We start from the raw sequence: 26,455 nt of genomic DNA, 5'->3' as shown, positions 1-26,455 counted from the left end.
TGACATCCACATTGGAACCTCACCGTCCCATGTGGATCTACATGAGATCCACGCAGGCGTCACTACCGTCACGCAGACAACGCGGTTGCGTTGGGGCCCATGACGTTAGGGGCCCATCCCCACCCAGAAAAAATAAAAATAAAATTATATATTAAAAAAAAAGAATTGTGAATTAAAAAATAAACCTTTGGGCCCTTAACGTTGTTTGTTAAGCAGTTGTTACAAAACCGTTGTTTATGTACCCGAAATCCGTCACAAACCCGCGAAAAAAGTATCAGAAACCACTAATAACCGCAAAATTTTCGCGATGCGCGCGCGTGCATGCGCGTTCATGAGGGCCCGCTGTGACCACCTCGCGTCGGGGCCTACTGTTGCCTCGTTACGCGACTGCATCCACGTGATTAGATGTTTGACCTGTTTTCCTATTATTTTAACAAATGCAAAGGGATTCACATGTATCACGTTATAAACAACAGTTTTTTAATTGGGTATTTTGACAGCTTGTGCTGAATTTACAAAGAAGTGAACTTACCCATCAGCAGCAGTGTCCAGGCAGCTAAGAAGAGAGTACGCCTCCTTGTTTTTTGAATTGGGACATTCTACCACACACAGGCTGTCAACTTACACTACCCAATTTAAACAGTGGTATCACAGTGGAATATACCGGTACTTGTATCATCCCGTTTTCACTACGGACATCCATAGGAATAGGAATCCCTTGAACCCATACGAGTCGGGAACCCATCTCTGTCGTTTTAAGATGTCTTTGGCTATTTTTTGGGGAAAATCGTGAACGTTAATGCAAATCTTTATATATAGGTTTTTTTAAAGCAAACATTTGTAACTCAAATCTGTGCTTCTGGGGAACTACAAATGTATTCTAAATCCTAATAGTTTTTTTTTGTTTTTTATTTGACTTGTTAACTAAATGTTGCTATATATCAGTGGTTTTCAAGGACCACCCAAAATGATATGTATTTGTCCGCGGACCCCCCCACATCTCAAAATATTTTTTTCCAGGGATCATATAGATTTGCACACATTTTCACAATTTTTGTTTTTCAAAAATAGCAGATCTACAAGCTAGCGCACTCGGTGCCGTGCTATGAGCTTGTATAACTGCTATTTTTGAATAGCCAAAGAAATATAAAATGACAGAGATGCGTGCCCTGATTGAATGGGTTACATTTGCGATATGACGTTGAAAAATAGGCCTATTCACCGGCACCCCCTGTCCTGGATGGCAATATGCTACGTGACAAACACTTTTCTCAAGAATTACAGAAACAAATGCATAAACATTTTTAAAAAGCTTTTGAGAAAGAGTGAAAATAGCACATCTACAAGCTCACAATGTGTCACGTCGTGAGCTTATAGATTGGCAATCTTCATTATAAAATAGGACTGAAGTGGTTAATTCGTAAAAAAATATTTTACATTAGGGTCCCGGGGAGACACCCATGCAGCAAAAAATCCACAGTGTTAATTTCACCGTGCATAACACTGTACCCTCGGCCTCCAGTGGCCCACTTGTGATCACGCGGAGAGTGAAAGCTATTGTGTGTAGCGGATGACCTCTTGACCTCAGCTGTTCGTTTGATGTATAGGCGCGTTGGTTCCGTGACGTTGTCGGGGGCTCGGGCCACAGTACGTTCCTCCCGCTCCCTCTGCCCAGAGGAGGGAGCCGTGTCGGGCCGGCCCGGCGTGCCAACCTTGAAAAGGAAAGTTATCTGTGCTGCTACCGCGAGGACACTCCGTTTATACCCGAAAACAAATGGGATGGCAACAGCTGTACTGCACTGTGTGCCGTGATGCCCCGTGCCACGGTTTTGTTTAGCCCATTAAGACCCGATGAGGCCGATTCTACAAAATGTCTATGTTGCCATAGCAGTCGGTGCTCAAACTTTTTCATGTCAAGGACCCCCACAATTATAGGTATTTGGCCCTCGACGCCCCATCCCAAAATATGTTGTCTGGCATGGCCAGACCAATATCACTGCGTAGATGTTAGTCTGGAATCTCTGTGTGGAACCTGCATTTCCAAGGGGCAAATAAAAAAAAAATGACTCGGGTGATAAACCCGCCCCATATTTGCATACTCGGCCCTGATTGGTCCCTCACAACTTCGGAGGGAGAGAAATCCAATACATTTTTTGCAATGGCATATTCGTCTGGAACCAAGCTACCAGGGACCCCCCAGAAGCAAAGATTTGAGTTAAAAAAGTTATATATAAAAATATATATATATTCAAAGATTTGCACAAATTTGCACACATTTTCAAAAATAGCAGATCTACAAGCTCATAGCGCGGCACTCGGTGCCGCGCTATGAGCTTGTAGATCTGCTATTTTTGAATAGCCCAAGTATACAATGACACAGATGCTTTCCCGGTCTTAATGGGTTAGAGGGAAAATGCCATGCCGCTGCCTTCGTCCTAGTATATAGTACAGTACACTTGGAAGGCTAGAACAAACCGACAGAGGTTACCTTGATTAGCTTTTCATCAATCAGCTGACTTATACTCCAGGCAAAACATGTCTTGGGTAAATTGGCCACTGAGTTGTACATTTATTATCTTTGACTCGCGTCTGAAGTGACTCAAGAAAATGGATGACTTCCAGACTGGAGCTGCATGGGGAAAAGGAAACGGCTTTTTTCCACTTGCCAGGAGTTGCACACCTGAATCTAAACGTAATTAATTTCCTTTAACAGAAGGCTGGTGGATTTACAAGCTTCCATGTGTGCTGTTTTGTTTGACAGGAGATTAAGCACTAAGCAGTGGTGTAAAGTAACTAAGTACAATTACTCAAGTACTGTACTCAAATGTTGAGGTATGTTTTACTTTACCGGAGTATTTCCAATTTTCTGTACTTTTACTTCTACTTCACTTCTTCTCGGAGGCAAATATTATACTTTTACTCCACTGCAATTATTTGAAAACTTGAGTTACTAGTTACTTTGTAGATTTTGATTATTATTACAAAACACACATTACCCACTTCAGCCCTATATACATTTCGGCCATTTGAAAATAACTTTTACTGAAAGAAATTTTGAATAAAGGGATTCTATCGTCTACCAAGAAATCCATCGCGTCCTTTTGTTTGGGGTGGCGAGCAGCAGGTAGAGAGGCTAATCCAGGTAGCCACAGGAACTTGAACAAAGGGATTCTACCGTTGCGCCTCAGCCTTAAACGGCCAGTCCGGTGCGTCACAGGGGTAGGGACAATAGATGCAGAAGAGAGAACACTGGAGCAACACGGACAGTTTAGGCCTTTTATTTATTTCGGTGCAAGTAAAACAGATAGACTTACGTTTCGGTCTTTCAACCTTCCTCATGACTCTGAGTCATGTCAGTCAAGTCAGTAAAGTACAGGTATATGGTATAGCATTGACAGTGGTATTTGGCAGGAAACCAAATATCTGCCATTCGGTCAAAAGAGAATCCCTCCTGTCCAATACTATTCTAGGCTGCAGGCAGGGCTACTCTGCTGCATTCGCCCCCCTTAGAACCCCACCATCCACCTGCCACCACCACTGGGAAACCCAACCCCCGGACGAGCCCCCAGTGATATAGCCACCTGGAATTGAACCCTGGTCTCCTGCTCAGGAAACCCCGTACAGAGCTAATTCAGAATGGAGGCAGGCACAGGACTTGTTGCTTTAATGCCTGTTACATGCGCTGATAATGGTTTTAAATGTGCATTCCAGACATTGCATTGGCATTAATCACTCATACTATGCCATCAGGGAGAGATCATAGCATTATCATTATACATCCGTGTTTTCTCTGGCTGACGAGCACTTTTATTTCCCAACAGTATCGGTTTCTATTTTAAACTGACATAATGCAACGACTATAGCCATCCATTTGAAAGGAACTGAAAGAACACGCGAGCGACTGCTGTAAGAGAAGTTAAATCACGACGCCTTTGACAAGAATGACAGGAAACAATTGCCACGTTCAGTCATAAGAGAGAGCCATCGGGGATTCTCCTCAACAGTCACTGCTGGTCCCCCCCTTGCATTTTTTAGCTTAAAAAAAGCTCTGGTAAAGACTAAACTGCTGCTTGTTGCAACATCTGTGAACGTGCGTCGCGAGCCGTCTCTCAGTCAGCGGAGTGTGAACACTTTAGTGATGTGAAAAAAAATGTGTGTGTGGCACATGATGTGCAGGGAGTGACGGTGTGTCCATGAATCACGTCTCCATAACTGCGTCTCCCACTGACAGTCGCAGATACAGGCTCCTCTAACAGAACGCTGCAGATATCGATGGGATGGAGACAGACGCGTCGCTAGGTCTCTACTAGGTCGGGGGCTTAGCCCCGCAGGCACGTGCCCGTTGCCTCCGCGCGATTTTTTTCGCGGATTTCGCGGATTAGGGTGCTTTTTTCCCCGTTTTTTGTTACTTTATTTCGGTTTTAGGGTTAGGGGTAGGGTTAGGTTAGGGTGATAGATATATAATTCAAAAAAAAATAAAAAACTTTTAATTTTTTAATTTTTAATTTTTTTTTATTGGTGGCTTTGGACAAAACATTGGTGGCTATAGCCACCGAAGCCCACCCCTAACGACGCCACTGGATGGAGAGATGGAGAGATGGAGAAGGAGGACACTTGACGGGTTTCACCCCATTCAATCCGGGAACGCATCTGTGTCATTTTAAGATTTCTTTGGGCTATTAAAAAATAGCAGATATACAAGCTCATAGCGATGAGCTTGTAGATCCGCTATTTTTGAAAAATCTAGAAAATGTGTGCAAAAAAAACTCAAATCTTCTGGGGGGGTCCTTGGAACTAAATATTTTGAGATGGGGGTTCGTGGCCAAGTACATACTGTATCTAAAAATGTTTTCTAAATCCTAACGGTATGTTGCATCAGTTGGGTTCCTTGTCAAGGACCCCCAAAATGATATGTATTTGGCCGGGGACCCCCCATCTCAAAATATGATGAAGTACAGATCGGAGTTAAAAATGTTCCCTTTCAAACATGTATATATATAGTCAAAGATTTGCACAAATTTCCCACGATATTTCAAGTAAATACCAGATCTACAAGCTTGTAGATCTGCTATTTTTGAATTGCCAAATACATCTTAAAATGACACAGACGCGTTCCCGGTCTTAATGGATTCATTGCAGTTTGATGACTTGTGTTCTCCCTAAGTAAACACCTCACTGGCACCACAGGTGGACCAGTCCCCGGAACTGCCAGCCCGCTGGGTATTCATAAATATTATTAATCACAGCAAACAAAAAAAAAATACCAAAAATCGGGTAAATACCAGTTTAGTCCCTGCTCCTCTGTTGATCCTGGTGTTGGGTATAGGACCACTACTGGTTAACATGAGGCATTGCAGGAATCTCATAGCGTAATATCTCCCCTGCCCAAACAGACTTTCCTAGTTTAGTTTAGTTTAGTTTAGTTTATTTCAGTAAATTTTGTGGTAACATTACGTTAATAGGTAATAAAAATAAAAAAAGTTTGGCAAGAAAGGATAACCACATTTCTGACCAAAAAGGTATGGGCTGAAGCCATTGCATATTACTTCTACCCTTTTACAAAACAAAGAAAACATTTTAAGTCAAAATGGAGGGGAAAAAACAACCAAAAGAAAAAAAGAAACAAGCTCCTAACCTTTCTCAACAATTATTTACTGCTTTGCGTGATGCCTCGTGATACGAAGAATGTATCATAATTACATCTATGCTTTCGTCGTTCCTACACCGTGTGCGCTATGACACAAACGGAGCCACCGTTTTATAAATGGTACCTTGTTATTTTTCGTCGATTGTTGTGTTGCTTTTGACATGCTTTTGCTTGGATTCACTGTCGGATAACACTGGAAGCCCACACACAGCAGGCTATGTCACTGATAAATCAGCACAAATTGGCTGTCAGATATCTCACAAATGGGGGGGGAAGCTGCCACGCGGTGATGTGAGGGTTTTAACGTCCATAAAAGGCTCGGAATGTCATATTGAAGCGAACGATGCGACGCATCCCATGGCAACCGTGTCATTTGTCATTGTTTAACACCCCCGCATAGTACTGCTGCCGCGGCAGTGGCTCAGCCGAGCGGTCACCCGGGAATCGGAAAGATTGGCGGTTTGATCTGGGGTTTGTGTCGATGTGTCCATGAGCAAGACGCTGAACCCCTAACTGCTTTCTCCGGGTGCTGTTCAGTATAGCTGCCCACTGTTCCTAGTAGTTCCTATAGTATTTCCTAGTGTGTGCGAAATAATGTATAGGCTACTACTTAGCAGTGGTGGAAAAAGTACTCACATGTTTTGAAAATAGCCGATCTACAAGCTCACGATGCGTCGCATCGCGAGCTTGTAGATCTGCTATTTTCAAATGGCCGAAATGTATATAAGGCTAAGCACTATATTCTGATAGTAATCATTGCTATAGAGTGTTTGTTCATTAACAGGAGTCTCCCCGTCTCTCCAGCTCTTTAATAAACAGAAAATACATTTTCCGGTAGGTGTCAAAATCTCAGCCAATCAGGAGAAAGTACCCATTTTTAAGCTTAATTTTAATAGTGTTCCAGTTCCAATTTTGCCTGCTCATTTCTTAGTGTCATCACTTCCAATTTCACTTGTTTAATCTATATCCTGATTGATTTCTATACCCTGATTGAATAAAATTGGAAATGAAACGAAAATGCATTTTCTGTTTTATAAAGAGCTGGAGAGACAAGGAGACTCCTTTTACTGATCAAACACTCTATAGCAATGAGTACTATCAGAATATAGAGCTATTTAACACTTATTTTAACCAAAGAAAATCACTTACCCTACCTTTAATGTATGTTTTGTAATAATAATCCAAATCTACATAGTAACTTTTAACTAAAGTTGTCAAATAATTGTAGTGGAGTAAACAGTACAATACTCTGAGATGTAGTGGAGTAGAAGTACAATTATCGAAAAATTGAACTTAAGCACAGTACTTGAGTACATGTACTTAGTTACTTTCCACCACTGCTACTTAGCTGATGAAAATTCCGTTTACCTGTGATGATTGATGGACTACTCTGCGTGTCCAAACAAAATCTATTCATTAGTGTGACTTCTGATGCTTCTGATGGTGCTTTTGCCCTGCCCTTGGTGGTCCCAAGCCTTTGCAGGGCCACATTACGGCCAGCGGTGACATCTTGTTAGCGGAGTGACATAGCGGGGGTCAGTTGTTAGTGAGGAGAGAGGGGAAGGGTTGAGTATTGGAGTTCGACAGCGCTAAGAACCATGTGCCAATATAGTGTGCAACTTTTTCCACCATGTCACCGTGCCCTCCCAGACTACAGAGCAGGTGATTAAATCTCAGTGCAGAGTAACTAATGGCCTGCCTTTACCCATCCTCCCTCATACTTTGTCATTTTCTTTAATAAGCAACCTCTCTCTTGATTATCTGAAGTGTGTCTTTCTGGTTGGAAACGACAACAACACAGATGAAAAAAGAAAAGAAAATCTGTTGAAACTGGCTGGGGAAAATGGGGACGAATGTTCTCGGGCGAACATTCTGCAAAAAATAGCTGATATGCAAGCTCACAATGCATTGCGTTGCACCGTATCGTGAGCTTGTAGATCGGCTATTTTCGGCAAAGATATTTGTCGTAGAGGGAGAGAACGAGGGTTAAGTATAGAGCCCTGGGGTCGCCGGTCTAGTATATACTATTTTACTTATTATTATTTAAGCGGTTTACCGCATTTGTCAAGTTTATTAAATACAGTTAAATAAACTATATTATATGAGTCTTTTTACAAATATAAGTTTGTAAAAAGGAGTTTATTTATTTATTTGTCAAGTGGTTCACTATTAGATAATAATAACAACATAAAAACAATATCCTGGGGATTTTCAAATGTTTTCCAGCTGTATAAAAAATTGAAAATCTAGCAAGGAGATTGACAGCAGTAAAACCTCAGTTTGTTGACGAGCTGTAGAATTGGCATTCGTGTGACACTTCTCCCAAAGTCCCCAAGGAAATGAGTTAGTCGCTCGCTTGCATTGTATATATTCAAATGTATGTACCGTATACGCACTTTATTGGCTCATGCACTATTTAACATGTTATAATCCTGTATAGCTTGCATACAGTACCGTGGCTTAATGCAAGTACATGCTGTTATGTTGCAACTCGCCGGCAATGACAATGAGGTTCCATTTCCTCTGTGTGTTCCCCATGTGAAGGAATGAAAGAATGAATGCAGTGGTGGTGGTGGAAGAAGTACTCAGATTGTTTTACTTGTGTAAAAATATCAATACCGCAACATAACAACGCTCCATGTGGTGGAAGAAATACTCCGATATTTTACTACTTGCAACACCACAATATAAAAATACTCTGTTACAAGTAAAAGGCCTGTGTTCAAAACGTCTCTTGAGTAAAAGTACAAAAGTATTGCCATCAAAATATACTTACAGTACCAAAAGTATAAGTATAAAATGTTTGAAAATAGCAGATCTACATGCTCACAACGCCTCGCATCGCGACTTACAGTACATTACATTACTGCTTCATTTAGCAGACGCTTTTATCCAAAGCGACTTACAATAAGTGCATTCAACATAGGTAGGGAACGAAACTACTAATCACCAGAAGTCTTAAGTGCATTTCCTGCAAAAACAAGCAACCAAGAGTATACCTAGCGCTAAGGTAAAAGTGCTATATATCAGCTACCTACTTTCTTAAACAGATGAGACAAAATAGCAAAATCAAATGAGCACGAGCTCAGACAAATAAGTGTATCGACTAAACAAGATCCAATAAACAGTACAATAGAAAACAAGCGTTCGTACAACTAGTTAACAACAAGTAAGCCAGACAAAGAGGAAGGGTAGTGTTTCCTGAAGAGGTGGGTTTTCAGCCTGCGGCGAAAGATGGGCAGTGACTCTGCTGTCCTGACATCAGGACTTGTTGTGAGCTTGTAGATCGGCTATTTTCAAATAGCCTATGTATGAAATTGGGCTAAATTGGTTAATGTATGTTTCATAATTTATATCTGCAAAGTAACTAGTAACTAAAATGTTCAAATAATTGTAGTGGAGTAAAAGTACAATATTTGCCTCTGAGATGTAATGGAGTAGAAGTAAAAGTACTGATAACTGGAAAAACTTACTAAAGTAAGAATACCTCAAAATTGTACTTAAGTACAGTACTTGAGTAAATGTACTTAGCTACTTTCCACCACTGCAATGCTCTGTTACAAGTAAAAGGCCTGTATTCAAACTGTTACTTGAGTAAACGTATAAAAGTATTGGTGTCACAAGATACTACCAGAAGTAAAAGTACTCAACATGCAGAATGTCCATTTCAGAATGATATATAATCATGTTGCTGCCTGGACAGGGATTATTGATCATTAACCACTTAAGCCCTATGTGAGCTTGTAGATCTGGCATTTTTTTTTAAACATTTAGAAGACTATCAGCTATGTCTGCAAAAGTAACTAATAGTGCAAACTGTAGTGGAGTAAAAAAGTACAATATTTGCCTCTGGGATGTAGTGGAGTAGAAGTATCAAAGAAATGGAAATACTCAAGTAAAGTAAAAGTACTTCAAACATTGAGTACAGTGCAGTACGTGAGTAAATGTACTCAGTTACTGTATATTCCACCACTGGAGCGACTGAAAAGTTGTGTCTTGACTTTTTCCCACATCCCCAAAAGAGAGGAATCCAGTTTTACAAACTATTGGAGGCACTTTTTCACCTGCATTCATCAAGTGCCATCTGTTGGCAGTGAGAGGGATGACTCTGTCATGGTTTAGTTTACTTTGTTTTACTGGCAGCCAGAAAAGTGCTGCAATGCAACAGGGACTCCCCCCCCATTCATTATGTCACTAGGCTAGAAAGTCAACATTTTTATTGCATATTTAAGCAGTCATTTAATTGCAATTTCGAGCAGTAAACGTTGTTTGTCCACGCGCATACATGAGATGGAAGAAGTACTCGGACGTTTTACTTAAGTAAAAGTATCAATGCCACAATGTAGAGATACAAGTAAAAGTCCCACATTACGTAATATTTTCTTTTGAAGAAATTGTTCAAATCTTTGGAAAATTGCAGGTCTACAGCTGTGAATAGGATCTGCAGATCTGCTATTTTCAAATAGACAACGTCTAACATATGGCTTAAGTGGTTAATGTATGTTAAAGTAACTAGTAACTTAAGTTTTCAAATACTTATTGTGGAGTTAACAAAATGACACAATTTGCCTCTTGAGATGTAGTGGAGTAGCGGTACTGTACGTATGAAGTATTGAAAGAAAACCTCATGTAGAGTAGATGTACTTAGTTACTTTCCAGCCCCTGGCAGTGAGCGCACAGTCCCCCCTGGCTACTGGAGAACAAAGCATGCAGCAACAATGACATCAGACGGTAACGGTGCAAAAATCAGACAAGCAGAACAAGGAGGGAGCTGTGGGGTTGGAGGTGGGTTTATAGCCAACGCTTGGAGGGGGTGGGGGCATGCAGATGAGGGGTGACTTAGGATATATAGGCAGGGTGAATCTACAAGCTCATTGCGCGGCACCGAGTGCCGCGCTATGAGCTTGACGATCTGCTATTTATTTTTTTTAAATCGTAAAAATGTGTGCAACTCTCACCCGTGTTTTTTGCAACACCCATTGTACTTGTTGTCAGAGTAGCCGTTGTACTCAGTGTGGTACCCACCACCATATAATCGACAGACCAAATATGGAGATATGGGCGATCCCTGATGTCATCGGAAACTGCTAGTGTTGTGTTGATGAAGGACTTGGGCATGAATGGGAGACAGAAAACAGAGTCGCAAAGCGACGCGTTGTGAGATTGTAGATCGGCTATTTTCAATTAGCCAAAGTATATATATGTCTGAAGTGGTTAATGTATGTTCTTTTAATAATAATCCAAATCTATAAAGTAACTAGTAAGTAAGGTTCTCAGATAATTGTACTGGAGTAAAAGTACAATATTTTCCTCTGAGATGTAGTGGAGTAGAAGTCAAAGTATTTAAAATGGGAAATACTCCAGTGAAGTAAACAATACCTCAACATTGTATTTAAAGGTAGGGTAAGTGATATTTTTGGGTTAAAACAAAAAGTATTTTGTTAAAAGGTTAAAATACTATATTCTGATAGTAATCATGGCTATAGAGTGTTTGTTCAGTAACAGGAGTCTCCCCGTCTCTCCAGCTCTTTAATAAACAGAAAATACATTTTTCGGTAGGTGTCAAAATCTCAGCCAATCAGGAGAAAGTACCCATTTTTAAGCTTAATTTGTATAGTGTTCCAGTTCCAATTTTGTCTGCTCATTTCTTAGTGTCATCACTTCCAATTTCACTTGTTTAATCTATATCCTGATTGAGTCCTCTGTCCTGGTTGGATAAAATTGGAAATGAAACTGAAAGTGAAACGAAAATGCATTTTCTATTTAATAAAGAGGTGGAGAAACAAGGAGACTCCTAATACTGAACAAACTCTATAGCAATGAGTACTATCAGAATATAGAGCTATTTAACAATTATTTTAACCAACGCAAATCACTTACCCTACCTTTAAATACAGTACTTGAGTACATGTACTTAGTTACTTTCCACCACTGGAGGTCAATCATTATGATGCAGTAATGATTGTAATGGAGTGTCTTTATGTGAAAGAACAGCTACTGATTAGGAACATTATTATTTGCACCTGTGCTGATTACCGACATCCCCTGCACCTGCTAAAAGCCTTCCTATATTACAGATAAAGTGCATTTCTATTTCTTTAGGTAGAACAGGATGGGGTTGCCCTTGTAGCTCAGCTCTTTCAGGGTGCTGTCAGTCATGGTGTGTGTGTGTGGTGTGTGTTCATGTACAGGGAGTGAAAGGCGATGCTGGTGTCCCAGGAGAGAAGGGGGACGGAGGAGATCCCGTATGTACTTTTCCTTGCAGTGACATTTAAAATGCCTACAGTGTAGTCTCTGCCAGTGGTGGAAAAAGTACTCAAATTCTTTACTTAAGTAAAAGTACCAATACTGCAATATAAAAATACTCTGTTACAAGTAAAAATCCAAAATAAAAAATTTACTTGATTAAAAGTACAAAAGTATTGGCATCAAAATGTACCGTACTTAAAGTACCAAAAGTAAAAGTACTAAATATTTGAAAATAGCCGATCTACAAGCTCACAACGCGTCGCGATGCGACGCGTTGTGAGCTTGTAGATCTGCTATTTTCAAATAGCCTAGGTATAAAATAGGGCTAAAGTGGTTAATGTATGTTTCATTATATCAAAATTAATACTGCAAAAGTAACTAGTAACTCAAGTTTTCAAATAATTGTAGTGGAGTAAAAGTACAATATTTGCCTCTGACATGTAGTGGAGTAGAAGTAAAAGTATTGGAAAATGGAAATACTCAAGTAAAGTACAAATACCTCAAAATTGTACTTAAGTACAGTACTTGAGTAAATGTACTTAGTTACTTTCCACCACTGGTCTCTGCTACCAACAGCGGTGGACAAAGTGCTCTACCCCCAGTATTTGAGTCAAAAGTGTAGATTCTCAGATTTAAACTCAACCACAAGTTGAAAGTTGCCCTGTCAGATGTGTACTTGAGTTGAAGTACTGGAGTACTTGTTTTTCTTTGTATTCAAAAGTACAAATTACAAAGTACATTTTCTTTTTTTTATAGAAATGCATTGCTCTCTTAACATTTAGACACTTTCCAAAAACAAATCAAAGATTTTCCGGAAAGAATATCAATAATAGTGAAAACAGCGGATCTACAAGCTCACAACTGAGCTTGTAGATCCGCTATTTTAACTATATTTGAAATAGGACTTAATTCATGTTGTAGCCTACTGTTTTCCTCTCCTAGACACGTGGTGGCATCAAAAGTACAATATTTGCCTTTGAAATGTAGTATCCACAAATACAGATCAAAAAATGTACTTAAGTAGTACAGTACTCAAGTAAATGTACTTGGTTACTGTCCGCCACTGTGTGTTTCCATTGCGGTGACATTTAAAATGCCTCCAGTGGTGGTTAACCCCGTCCTCCTCCTCCCACAGGGGCAGGCAGGTGGTGACGGCACGAAGGGACAGAAGGTAAGTCACTTCAGTGTCAAATGCCATATAATGTCATGTATGATAACTCCGTCTGTCCCTGTGACCGTGTGTGTGTGTGTGTGTGTGTGAGTGAGTGCATGCATGTGCGTGAGAGACAGACAGACAGAGAAACAGTGGCATTCTGTGCATTATTGCTTTTCGCCTTAACTATATAATGATGTACGCACATGCGTGCGTGGGATTGTGTGTGTGTGTGTGTGTGTGTATGTGTTAAATTGTGCATTTTGTCTCCTAAATCCCAACAGTTTTATGAAAAACGTATGTTTCTATATCAGTGGTGCTCAATCTTTTTCATGTCAAGGACCCCCAAAATTATATGTATTTGGCCGCGGATCCCCATCAAAATATTTTGTTCCAGAGACCCCCAGAAGCAAAGATTTGAGTTAAACATGTTTGCTTTAAAAGTATTTATATTCAAAGATTTGCACACATTTTCACGAATTTTCAAAAATAGCAGATCTACAAGCTCATAGCTGCTATTTTTGAATAGCCCAAAGTGTAAAATAATGCTTTTTAGCTCAAATCTCAAAATGACACAGTTCCAGGTCTTAATGTGTTAAATTGTGCATTTTAATGTGATTGTGTGAGTGTAGTCATTTAGTCAGGGTAGCTCAGTTGGTAGAGCGCTCGCCTTTCAACCACGTGGTCATGGGTTCGATCCCGGGCACTGCCAACTCAGCGTGTGAATTGGCAACGTTGTGAGTTGGCACCCAAGGCTTGCATGCGTCGAGTCATGCGTTAAGTACAGGGAGTTGATGGTGGGTGTTGCGCTCTACCTCGGCAATACATCTCCCAGGGGGTCCTAACGCGTTGTGAAACAGGACTCCCTGATACCGAAGCCTCTCTGACCTACTTACTCAGTCATTTGCAATGCAATCTTCAAGTATGTCCAGAATGTCATCTGAACGTCAACAAACACCGTCCCCCTTCACAACTAAATAAGAGCACTTGTTACCCGCGCTAACAGGCCTCTGATAATCAGGAGTCACTGTAGTAACTCATGTAACTGTTGTTATACATGTTTCACAATAAGACACCGTTCTGGAACAGTACCACTAGATCAGTGACTCTCAACCCTTTCCAATTCAACAACCCTCACTTTGATATTCATTAGGCCAAGGACCGCCATTATATAGCATCTGTATCTCTTGGATGCTCTATAATAAAACATCTAAAATCACTATAGTGTTCATTTAAACTCTGAGAATGTACAAATGGAACCAAATGGACCCATAAGGGTCCATTTGGTTCCATTTGTACATTCTCAGAGTTACAGACCTGTATGGATCCATTTGGTTCCAAACTATTCATGATTTAGGTGGGGACCCTCTGGAACCCCCTCAAGGACCCCTGGGGGTCCCCAGACCTTAAATTCACTTCCGTTTTCTCCTTTGTACATATAGTGTATTTTGTATTTGTTGAGGATTATGTATTGTGTTAATTTTGTAATGCTATATATGTTGATGAATTGAATACATTGGACCACAATGGGAACAAGTCCCCAGGACATTTTTCTTGTGTTATCCCTTTAGCCTTAATGTCTGACTGTACCACGTGCTGATTACATTTCTGACTGATAAAGTAATCAATCAATCAATCAATCAATCAAAGACCCCCATGTTGACAAACCGTATCATGAAGGGATTTAATGTTTTTTTGCTCAAAGATGCTTCCCACTGAGTTCTGGAAGGTCACTTCATTTGCCACTCCGTTGCAAAGCGACCAGTGTGATGGAAGCTGCCAGGCAAATATACATCTTCACTGTCTTGCCAAGCGGAAAATATAAGATGGCAGCTGTGTTACCCAGCTTCACCTCGCTCCCTAAATGGAAATGTGAAATTTATTGAGTGCATTTGAGTGTTTCTGTGGAATGTATATTGCAAAAAGCAATACATTAAAGGACCCCCCACCACTTCTCTGCACAAAGTAATATTGTAATATTGTAATTTGGGTCTTCTACACTGTAACTTTTATTATGGTGTGATATTGTTGTTTTCTAGAAGAAGTGGCCATGATGTTGCACAGATTACCTTTAACCCGTTAACACCGGGAAAGCATCTGTGTTATTTTAGAGTTGGCTATTCAAAAATGGCAGATATATGAGCTCACAGTCTGTTTTGACCAAACACAATTTATTTTGATTATTGGTAGCGGTCATTGTCAGCAGAGTCCTGCAACGGGCGGGGTACCCGCGGATACCCGACGGGTACCCGCGTTTGACGGGTGAAAACGGGTGAAAAATATACTTTTATAAGTTCACGGGGACGGGCGGTACTGAACTAAACGCGGGTGGGTAACATTTTATTGTGAAAATCAGAGAGCACTGTTTCCACCCAAACAATGTCACTTGGGTAACTTAACACAGCACAACGGCATGGAGCACGCCGGTCAGTTATCTTAACTCACAAAAACACATTGAACATCCTGTTAAACCTTCAAATTAAAACCATCTGACAATATAAACAACGACACATGCGTAGTGCGTATATGCGCGTTCGCGCGTGTAGCTCGCTCCTCCGTCTTCACTTGACTTCTGAACGAACCTGACCGCTATTGTTGAAGGCTGCTATCTTTCAACACACTTTTAAATTGAGTGACTGTCTGTATGCTATTTACATTTTACTCTGCATGTAATCACGGGTAAACTGGCGGACAATGGGTCCATTATTTGACGGGTGGGGCGGTTCTGGTTCGTATTTTGAAATAATCACGGGTGACGGGGTCGGTCTACGGATCTGATTATTGACGGGCGGGCGCGGGTTCTCAAATTTGGACCCGTGTAGGACTCTGATTTCTGATTGTCAGTCATTTCTTTGTAAGTCATTTGTCATTATCTGCCCTGTGACAACTAAAAGGCAGACAGAAATATATGTTTTTATTAACACTAACATTCAACGTCAAAAACTATTAAATCTCCAATCGCAATGATTTGCATGACAATGAATGGTCAACAAAAAGGTCCTGACAGTGACAACCCTACACACCCCACACAGTCAAGAAGCTCCCAAACAAACTTCCTTTCACCCATGGGACTTTCATTCCAGTTTATTTTGGAGGAGAATGTGTACGTAGAGTACAGTATGTACGGGGTCTCACCTGAAAGACGTGTACTATTTGTTTCTGCATGTGTACATTGCTTCACCCGCAGGGCCCCTGTGGGTAACCCTGTTTGGATCTTTTTTTCACAGAGCGCACTCATTCAACTTGACAGTGTTCCGGGGTGACATTGAGTTCCCCTGTCCCTCTCCATTACTGTGTTGCCGGGTGCACACACAGTGCACCGTATTAATACACGCCAGTGGTGGGAAAAAAAAGTACTATTTTTTTTTTACTTAAGTAAAAGTATCAATACTGCAATGTAGAAATACTCTGTTACAAATACAAGTCCGGAATTCAAAATGTACTTAAGTAAAAGTGCAAAAGTATTGGTATCAAAATATACTTGAAGTACAAAAGTAGAAGTACTCATTATGCAGAATGTCCCATTTCACAAGTTTTCAATTGTATAACATGTATACAAATCTTTTGAAAATCTACAAGCTCACAATGCGTCGCGATTGTGAGCTTGTAGATCTGCTATTTTTAATACGGCCGAAATGTATATAGGGCTGAAGTTATTACTATATGTTTTGTAATAATAATCAAAATCTACAAAGTAACTAGTAACTAAAAATTTCAAATAATTGTAGTGGAGAGAAGGTACAATATTTGCCTCTGAGATGTAGTTGAGTAGAAGTAAAAGTACTGAAAATTGGAAATACTCCAATAAAGTAAAAATACCTCAAACCTGTTTAGGTACAGTACTTGAGTAAATGTACTTATTTACTTTACACCACTGATAGATGGGTAGTTAGGTAGATAGATAGCCATATGGTAGAGGGATACAGTAGTTAGATACAGGCGATAGGTAGGTAGGTAGGTAGGTAGGTAGGTAGGTGGATGGATGGATGGATGGATGAATAGATAGATTATTCAGTTCCCCTGCCCCATTCCATTGCTGTTTCTAACCATAATAGATGGAGAGAAGCATTGATAGACTAGAAAAAGTGCTCCTCGGAGCACAGGTCTCCGCCAGGTCAGGTAGGTTATTATGGGCCAGCGATGTTGGGAATTCGCCAATCAGGATGGAACAATCAGGACATTACATTTTATTTACATTGGAGCTGTGTGTTTGAGATTAAAAAATGATATATTCTTACTTTAGCAAAAGAAAAGCAGAAGAAAATATAACTGTTAAAGGCAGCATAGGCTTCAGCCTTAATTTTTCCCAACTCTGGAAATGTTATAAAATTGCATTCTGGAATGTTTTTTTTTGGTAGCTGTTACCTGTTGCCCTGTGTCTCATCATGTTTCTCAGTGGCGTGCACAGACATTTTGAGGAGCAGGTGCTCAAGTAAAAAAAAAGGGCACCTTGCGCGGAGCGCGGAACCGCCAGCTGCCTTAGTAGTGGGAGATTTATAGAAGAAAATTGCAACGCACATTTTGGGAAATTGGTTTACTTGGTCTGCTCTTTTTTCCCTCTACACCTATACCTCTTTGCCAAAAATAGCAGATCTACAAGCCCACAACGCCTCGCAGCGCGAGGCGTTGTGAGCTTGTAGATCTGCTATTTTTGGCTAAAGTTCTCCTCAGAAAAGGGATGCTAGGTTTCGAGTGGTTATGGTAAAAAGAAAAATCATATCACATAAAGATTTGGCGGACCCCTGTAGTAACTCTGAGGACCCCCTAGGGGTCCCGGACCCCCTGTTGAAGACCCCTGCTGTAAACTGGAAAAAAAAAAGTTTTATTTTTCCTTTTTTTCAAAAGGGCACTTCTGGTCAAGAGGGAAAAGGGCAGGTGCTCTAGCAGCACCTAGAGTCTATCTGTGCACGTCCCTGATGTTTCTCGTTGTTGCTGAAAAAAGTGCTATGTGAATCAGGGCCTTGACAGTGTACAAAAGGTTCCATCATTTGTACACTCTCAGAGAGTTACTGTATGGAGGTCCTTGGCCTACTAAACTGGGGGTCCTTGAAATAAAAAAAGTTTGAGAACCACTGGTCTGTCTGTCTGTCTGTCTGCCTGCCTTTCTGTCTGTGTGTTGATGTAGCCTTGCTGGCCTTTGTGTGGAGGTGATAGTCGTCCTCACAGCTTTAATGGGTCCGTTGTGTTCATCAGACAGGTTGATTGATGTGTTCTTTGTGTTGTGTTTCCAGGGGGAGCTTGGCCCCAGAGGTCCTCCTGGTCCCGTAAGTACAACCGCTGCATTACAAGACCCCCAATGTGTCATGTATGACAGTGCTCTCACAATGGGTCGCGGACCCATTTCTTTGGGGTCGCGGATCCATTTATATGTGTCCGCGTGTGTAGATATCTTATTTCAAAAGGAGAAAATATCTATGATTTTTACCCCCCAAAAAATTTAATAATTTATGAAATTTACACACACACACACACACACACACACACACACACACACACACACACACACACACACACACACACACACACACACAAATAAAAAAGAAAATAGCAGATTTACAAGCTCACGTTGGGAGTTATTTTAGGGCCCACAGGTTTGGAATGGTTGGTCTAAAAGAGACAAAACGTGTTGTATCTCTAAGACCTCTCGAGACTAACTGAATGAAACATCAGTGCTATGGTGTCTCCAGGGCCATTATGTAACCACACATGAATACCCACCAAGGACACGCTACACTATTATGAGAATACTCGTTTTAATTAAGCTGCAAGTGTGTTGACTTATTCATTCTGGAGATAGATGTGAACAACATCACTTCACATTATTCATTAATACTGTGGGCATATTTAGCACTTCAGATCTGGACTTGAGAACTAAGTTTGTTTTGAAATTGAGTTGAATACATTTGGTGAGGCAGCTTCATCTTCATGCTGGTTTCACTGTATCTGTCTAAAGATAGGTCAGTTCGTTGCTTAAGTGTAAATATTACGCTGTGCGACAACAAGAGATAAATCTTGCTTTTCAGTAATCTTTGAACTTGTGTTCTTTTCCCAAATTGGGCCAATTATATCAAAACAGCTGCGGTTCAATTGATCTTTCATCTGGAAAAGAAACAAAACAAAGCATCTCTAATAAAGAGATAATCATGTTCATTGTTGTGTGAGCCACCCAGGCTCCCTGTTCCATTGAACAAGGATGCTATAGCACACTTGAATGGAAGCAGCATTAGTCATTTGATGAATGAGGCTTTTTGAGTGTCTTTGTGTGTACGTGGGTGTGTACAGTATGCGCACGTGAGTGCGTGCGTGCGTGTGTATGTGTGCACTTGTTACAATACTTGTGAGCCCCAAAAATGTACCCACAAATAGTAAAATTTGAGAAAATATAACATTTTCCTGGTTCTCTCAACCATTTCTCAACAGAAATGGCTGTTTTTATGTTTAAAAAAGATTTGGTGAGTTAGGTTTACAATTAGGAAAAGATTCAGGTTGGTGGTATGATTCGGCTTGGGCATTTAGAGGTTTATTATAGGCTTATTTAGGCTTATTTATACTTAAAGTAGTTGTGTGCCGGTGCTACGCACCAAAAATAGCTCTCAATGCGTCCCAGCATGACCCGTTGTAAGCTTGTAGATCGGCTATTTTCGGCTTTAGGACAAAGAAATGGCAAACATTTTACAAAACGGAAATTCATAAAATCCTAAAATGTTGATGTCCTCACAAGTATAATACAAACGTGTGTGTGTGTGTGTGTGTGTGTGTGTGTGTGTGTGTGTGTGTGTGTGTGTGTGTGTGTGTGTGTGTGTGTGTGTGTGTGTGTGTGTGTGTGTGTGTGTGTGTGTGTGTGTGCGTGCGTGCGTGCGTGCGTGCGTGCGTGCGCGCGCGTGTGTGCGCGTACGTGCTCTCGGCAGATAATTTTGGCAGTTAAGCATTGATTTTCCTTACTCTGCAGAAGCGGGCGATCAGACCATTACCCTTCCTTCATAAACCTCCTCGCTGGCCGTGTTTATTAGCGCTGGCTGGGGAGGAGAGCAGGCCTGACGCATTCACAACCACCAGCTCCCCCCCAATGCCCACCCCTAAAAACCCTTTTGGCTCTAATACACTCCTGCTTTTTTTTATCGCGAACGTACACTCGTAATATCCCGAGTGTTCATTTAACGCTCGAGAGTACAACTGGAACCAAACGGGTCAAATTGGGTTCCATTTCTATACTCTTGAGTTAAATGAACGCTTAGGGTTTTATTGTGTGTGTGCCAAAAAGGATTTCTATTTAATATCACAATCTCCAAGCTTATGTTGGTGTTAAAAGACTATAAAATGCACTTGATAACAATACTCTTTTAATCCATTAAGACCGGGAACGCATCTGTGTCATTTACATTTCTTTGGCTATTCAAAAATAGCAGATACAGTATACAAGCTCATATAGTGTGGCTTGCACCGAGTGCCGCGCTATGAGCTTGTATATCTGCAATTTTTGAATAGCCCAAAGAAACCTAAAATGACACCGGTTTCCGGTTTTAATGGGTTAAGGGGGAGGGGGAATTCGGAGCACACAGCTCACAGTTTATGAATGCTTATTATGAAATATTATTCTCGCTGTTATTTCCCCTCGTCCAGAAATAAGTTCAAGCTTTTACTGGAAAGGATAAAAAAACAAAAAGGGCTTTAGGCTGCGTGAGGCAGTCGCATATTTAGTTTAGTTTAGCATTCTGGGCAGAAATGTTGACTCACAACTCCGTCTTATTTACAGCAAGGACGTAGGGAGTGTGTGTATATATATGCAGGTCAAGGTGGTGCGTGCTACAGCTAGGCAGCGTGCATACCAATTCCACTGGGAACGGTCGTCCTCCTCCCTGAGGTTACTTTGAACATAGCGGTTCATTCAATTCATCCACGCATGTTCCTGCCTGAGGATGGATGGATGGATGGATGGATACTGTAGTAGACAGATAGACTGACTGACTGACAGACAGACAGATCTTTCAGCCTACCAGTTGAAAGTAGAAATGTACCGATACCGGTTTTTCATTCCCTCTGAAATGATCTGAAATTGATAGAAAAATAACAACTTGCATTACAAATAAGAGAATGAGAATAACACCACTTCAGTACGAACACATCAAGACTAAATACTATCAGATTAGCAGCAGAATATTAAACTAGTTGTGGTGCTGAACAGCAAATGAATGTAGCTCCATGTAGATAAATGAGTGTAATATACTATAAGGTGAGAGCAGTAGTTTTGAGAAACTACAAAAGTGCCCCCAGAATGGCCCTGTTTGCCCCAAATGGAAATCCCCAGGCAGGACCTCATTATAGATCCATCATTCAATTTAGTATAGTATCATTAATAAAGTGCCCTGAATGCAGAATGTTGAATATGAAAGCATCTGTGCTTTGCATTTGGAGTTGTGGAGCTTTACTAGATATTGGCTAGCTGTGATTGAAGCCATTTTAAATTCAAAGCAGAGAAGTAGCACAATTAGGCTAAGCTGTTTGTTTCAACATAGTAGACTAGCCAGCAATATGGCAGGCTATATTGTTGCATGTACAGTGTAAAATATAAGCTACCCTGAGAGCAGTATTGAGAAAGTACCCTCTGAACAACAAATTAATGTTATTGCATGTACTGTATATAGTATGTCCTGAGAGTAGCCAAGAAAGTGCCCTTCTACAGGTACATATATATGCAACAATGTTAATTTGCTGCTCTCAGGGCAGTTTATAGCCTTTTACAGGTATATGTATGCAACAATGTTAATTTGCTGCTCTCAGGGCAGTTTCTTAATGCTGCTCTCAGGGTAGCTTAAATGATACACATACAACATCATTAATTTGCTGCTCTGAGGGCAGTTTCTCAATGCTGGTCTCAGGGCAGCTTGTAATCTTCTACAGGTATATATATCCAACAATGTGAATTTGCTGCTCTCAGGGCAGTTTCTCAATGCTGCTCTCAGGGCAGCTTAAATTATATACAACAACATTAATTTGCTGCTCTCGGGGCAATTTCTCAATCCTGGTCTCAGGGCCCTCGCTGCGGTTTCAGCCAATAGCATACTTTTCCGTCTGCATTTCGGACCGGATATCAACCGGATATAGAAAGATGGAGGATTTGAAATCGCCGCCAAATAGGTCTTCATTTACGGTCTGTAGAAACCGATGGCGTGACGCACTGTCCATATTCTTTTTACGGTCTATGGATGGAACGCAGACAAACATGTAATTTAACAGTCCAGATTGCTTTGCTCAGCTCAAATGTTGATACATTGGCTCAGCCTGAGCACATGGGAGCCCAGCTGATTTATCGTGAGGCCCGGGACAGTGATGGGTTGCCGAGCAGACCTCAGTCGCTTGGTGTCAGCCCCTCTTTGCCATGTTGCTTTTAAACTGTTGTTTTTAAAGTCCCACGCCACTGACCTTACCACCCAATATCTAATCTGTTCTGAAAACACTCTATCTCCAAAAAGTGATTTATGTTTGTCTCTGACGCTGGCCGTAACCAATCGAAATGAGACACAGGTGAGAAGTGGTGGAGTCATTCTAGTTGACTGTGTGTGTGTGTGTGTGTGTGTGTGTGTGTGTGTGTGTGTGTGTGTGTGTGTGTGTGTGTGTGTGTGTGTGTGTGTGTGTGTGTGTGTGTGTGTGTGTGTGTGTGTGTGTGTGTGTGTGTGTGTGTGTACCATTTATTACTATACTTGTGAAGTTGTGATGGCCAAATGTCCCCACAAGTATAGTACAATTTGATCATTAAACATAGTGAGGACAATGTTCCTGTTTTATAATAAAGAAAATGTTTAGAATGTAGAAAAGATTCAGGCGGGGTTAGGATTAGGCATTTAGAGGTCAGGTTTAGAGGTTGGTGTTTGATTTAGGCCTGGCTTATACTTTAGTTGCGCGCCGGTTTTGTTCACTGAAAATAGCTGATCTACTAGCTCTCAACGCGTTGCACTGTGACGTGTTGTGAGCTTGTAGATCTGTTGTTTTTGGGCTTTTTTTTTTTAATGGCTTCCATAAAGTCAACCTCCTAAAATGTTGATGTCCTCACAAGTGTGTGTGTGTGTGTGTGTGTGTGTGTGTGTGTGTGTGTGTGTGTGTGTGTGTGTGTGTGTGTGTGTGTGTGTGTGTGTGTGTGTGTGTGTGTGCGTGCGCGTGTGCGCTGGTACTTACCTTAAAAACAAATAATTAGTTTGTATGAGCTGATTTTTTTTTTATTACTGTTGAAATGTTACTATATATATATAAATAATAAGATCACCTTTTCCCTTTCATGGCTTTTAGGTGATGACAGCGCATGGATTAAGACAGATCTCGGCACCGGTAAGCATGTGAACAAAAGAACCAAATTGAAACGTTTACATTTCCTATCTTGCTTTCATGTGCCTATATTGAATATGATGTCATAAAAGGCGAACACTTGCCAAAAGAAGGCAAGCATTTGGCAAAAAAATAACAAGTTCGAGCTCACAAGGTGTCACATTGCGACGCATTGTGAGCTTGTAGATCTGTTATTTTCAGGGCTTTGGTTTAGAGGGGGGGGAGGGGGGCGCTAAGTACAGATCCCTGAATGAAGTATATAGGGTTTAAATGGTTGTAAAGTATAATAGATGATTAATGTAGCCTACAGTATGTACGCAGTTCGATAAGATTGCTGCTGTGTGTTTTCTCCTCTGTAGGATGATGAATATAAGGAGAAAGGCCAGAAGGGAGACCAGGTAACAGTTCTACCGGACATCATACATTCACTATTGATTTTTATTCTGCAACACACAACATTTTACACCGGGGGAACGTACTGTTTTCATCGTTTTAATACGGCATCAACCATTACAATGGTGACGTTTAATTAGGGGAATGAGAACGTATGGACAACGTCTGCTATTGAAATGTGGAGTTTGCTTTAGTCTCCGTATATATCGTCTCTTGTCGGGCGGAAACCTTGTATGTCCAAAACCATTAGACCTTGTATGAGGTGTTGGACATATACAATACAAGGTATTGGACATACAAGGTATAGGCTCCATGCACAGCAGCCATATTGGAAAGAAATTGGGCCTCTTCTTACTTCCTTCACAGGTTTTGCCAATGATACTAATGAAGGCTTTTACGGTGGTTCTCAAACTTTTAATTTCAAGGACCCCCATAACTCTGAGAGTGTACAAATGGAACCAAATGGACCCGTAAGGGTCCATTCGGTTCCATTTGTACACCCTCAGAGTTGCGCACCTTTTAAAATGCACAACATCAGCAACCCTGACTCTGTTTGACCAGAATGGAACAGAGCCTTCATTAGTATCATGGGTAACACCTGTGAAGGAAGTAAGAAGAGGCCCAATTTCTCTCCAAAATGGCTGCTGTGCATAGAGCCTATTGGACATGCTTGATTCGTTTACCTGGTTAAATATGTTCGTCAACTACCTTTTTTCACTGACGAAAACTAAACCAAAACGAAATAAAAACTTAAGCTACAATGACTAAAACTATGACTAAATATATTGACAATTTTGTTAACAAATAAATACTAGCCTAAAAATGTCAGCTAGTGGACAAGAGATCCAGTAGAATTAAGACAAGTCCTTTTATGTTTGCTTGTGCACAGGTGTCGCTCTCCGAAAAAAGCAGATCTACAAGCTCACAACTTCTGAGCTTTGAGCTTGTTGTGAGCTTGTAGATCAGCTATTTACAGCAGAATAAGCACACAGCTAGGCATTACGATGCCATCAAGGCCCACCAAAAATACATTTTAGTCGACTAAATCAACTGTAGATTCAGTCGACTAAATTCCAATGACGTTTAGTCAACTAAAACTAGACTAAAACTGATACATTTCAGATGACTAAAATATGACTAAAACTAAATGGAATTTCATTCAAAAGACTATGACCAAAACTACACCAAAATCTGCTGTCAAAAAGAACAGTGGCGTCAACACTATTTGACCACAAATGTCGTTTTCATCCCCCTCCTCGACTTATTTCAGCAAGGAGAGGGCTTGTGTGTGTGTGTGTGTGTGTGTGTGTGTGTGTGTGTGTGTGTGTGTGTGTGTGTGTGTGTGTGTGTGTGTGTGTGTGTGTGTGTGTGTGTGTGTGTGTGTGTGTGTGTGTGTGTGTGTGTGTGTGTGTGTGTGTGTCTACAGTACATTGATGGATGGCATTGTTGTGTCTGTTGTACCTTCTGCAGGGTGAGAAAGGAGCTCAAGGACCTGTAGGATTCAAGGTAACCTCTTAGCTTTGGAGAAGCGTGGCAGAGTGTGTTTGACAGATAGATGATGGATGCCGCTACAGTCTGATGCTTTGGGCGCCCCACACACACACTGAATGAATCAGGTTTCTGGGCCAGCTATTAACGCTGTTAGTGCACATATAGACAGTGGTGGAAAAAGCACTATTTTTTTTTACTTACGTAAAAGTATCAATACTGCAATGTAGAAATACATCTGGAATTCAAAGTGTACTTGAGTGAAAGTACAAGAGTATTGGTATCAAAATGTACTTAAAAAGCACCAGAAGTAGGAAGTACTCATTGTGCAGAATGTCCCATTTCACAAGTTTACAAATGTATACAAATATTCTGAAAATAGCAGATATACAAGCTCACAATGTAATACTAATCGAAATCTACAAAGTAACCAAAGTTTTCAAATAATTGTAGAAGAGTAAAAAGTATAATATTTGTCTCAAGTGGAGTAGAAGTAAATATACTGAAAATTGAAAATATTATTGCGAACGCGGCAAGTGGAGCTTACTATGAAAGTCTGCTCGGCTTGTGTGTGTGTGTATCTGTCTGTCTGTGTGCAGTGCACTGCCTGGGTGCGGCCAACAGAGTGCGCCAGAGTGCAGCTACAGTCAAAACACAAACACAAACACACACACACACACACACACACGCACACACAAAGTCTGTAAGTATACAATATTTTCGAGCTGCGTTCGCTTCCAGCGTTCGCGCGTCTTACTTGTGCAATACTAAAGTAAAAATACTTAAAAATCATATGCCAAAAACAGTTAATTAATCACAATCATGTGTATAACAGTAAATCGTCAACAAAAATGTCATGACCGTGACAGCCCTGCCAATGCCCAAACAAAAGTTGATTTCTCACGTACACAAAGCCTGTAATAAGCTGCAGTGGGCTCAGGAGGTGGAGTGGCCGTCTGGGAATCAGAAATGTTCCTGGTTCCATCCCCGGCACCAAACTGGCCTATTGTCCAAGTGTCCTTGAGTAAGACCCCCAACTGCTCCCTGGGTGCTGTTCAATAAGCTGCCCACTGCTCCTAATGGTCAGGATGGGTAAATGGGCAGAGGACCAAACTCCAGGTATGCTCAAACAGCAGCCCTATTGGAAATAAATTGGTTCTCCTCTTACGTCCTTCACAGGTGTTACAAATAATACTAATTAAGGCTCT

The 26,455-nt window shown here is 40.9% G+C and overlaps 1 protein-coding gene across 3 annotated transcripts in view; it reads left to right on the top strand.

Moving 5' to 3' along the window:
- The window catches only part of LOC311059097 (uncharacterized protein), a 248,307-nt gene that overhangs the window by 147,552 nt on the left and 74,300 nt on the right, over positions 1–26,455 (top strand). For 2 of the 3 annotated variants that reach the window (XM_084076728.1, XM_084076730.1), the window contains exons 20-25: positions 11,839–11,892; positions 13,032–13,067; positions 18,281–18,313; positions 23,331–23,369; positions 23,726–23,764; positions 25,230–25,265. In XM_084076728.1, the coding sequence (XP_083932854.1) occupies positions 11,839–11,892; positions 13,032–13,067; positions 18,281–18,313; positions 23,331–23,369; positions 23,726–23,764; positions 25,230–25,265 (237 nt within the window). The remainder of the gene's footprint in view (positions 1–11,838; positions 11,893–13,031; positions 13,068–18,280; positions 18,314–23,330; positions 23,370–23,725; positions 23,765–25,229; positions 25,266–26,455) is intronic. The other variant, XM_084076729.1, reaches the window with a different exon arrangement.

The sequence above is a fragment of the Gymnoscopelus microlampas genome, assembly GCF_963454915.1.
Source record: "Gymnoscopelus microlampas genome assembly, chromosome: 13".
Classification (NCBI taxonomy): domain Eukaryota; kingdom Metazoa; phylum Chordata; class Actinopteri; order Myctophiformes; family Myctophidae; genus Gymnoscopelus; species Gymnoscopelus microlampas.
Note: the sequence above shows the minus strand (reverse complement) of the source record. Positions and strands in the feature narration are given on the sequence as shown.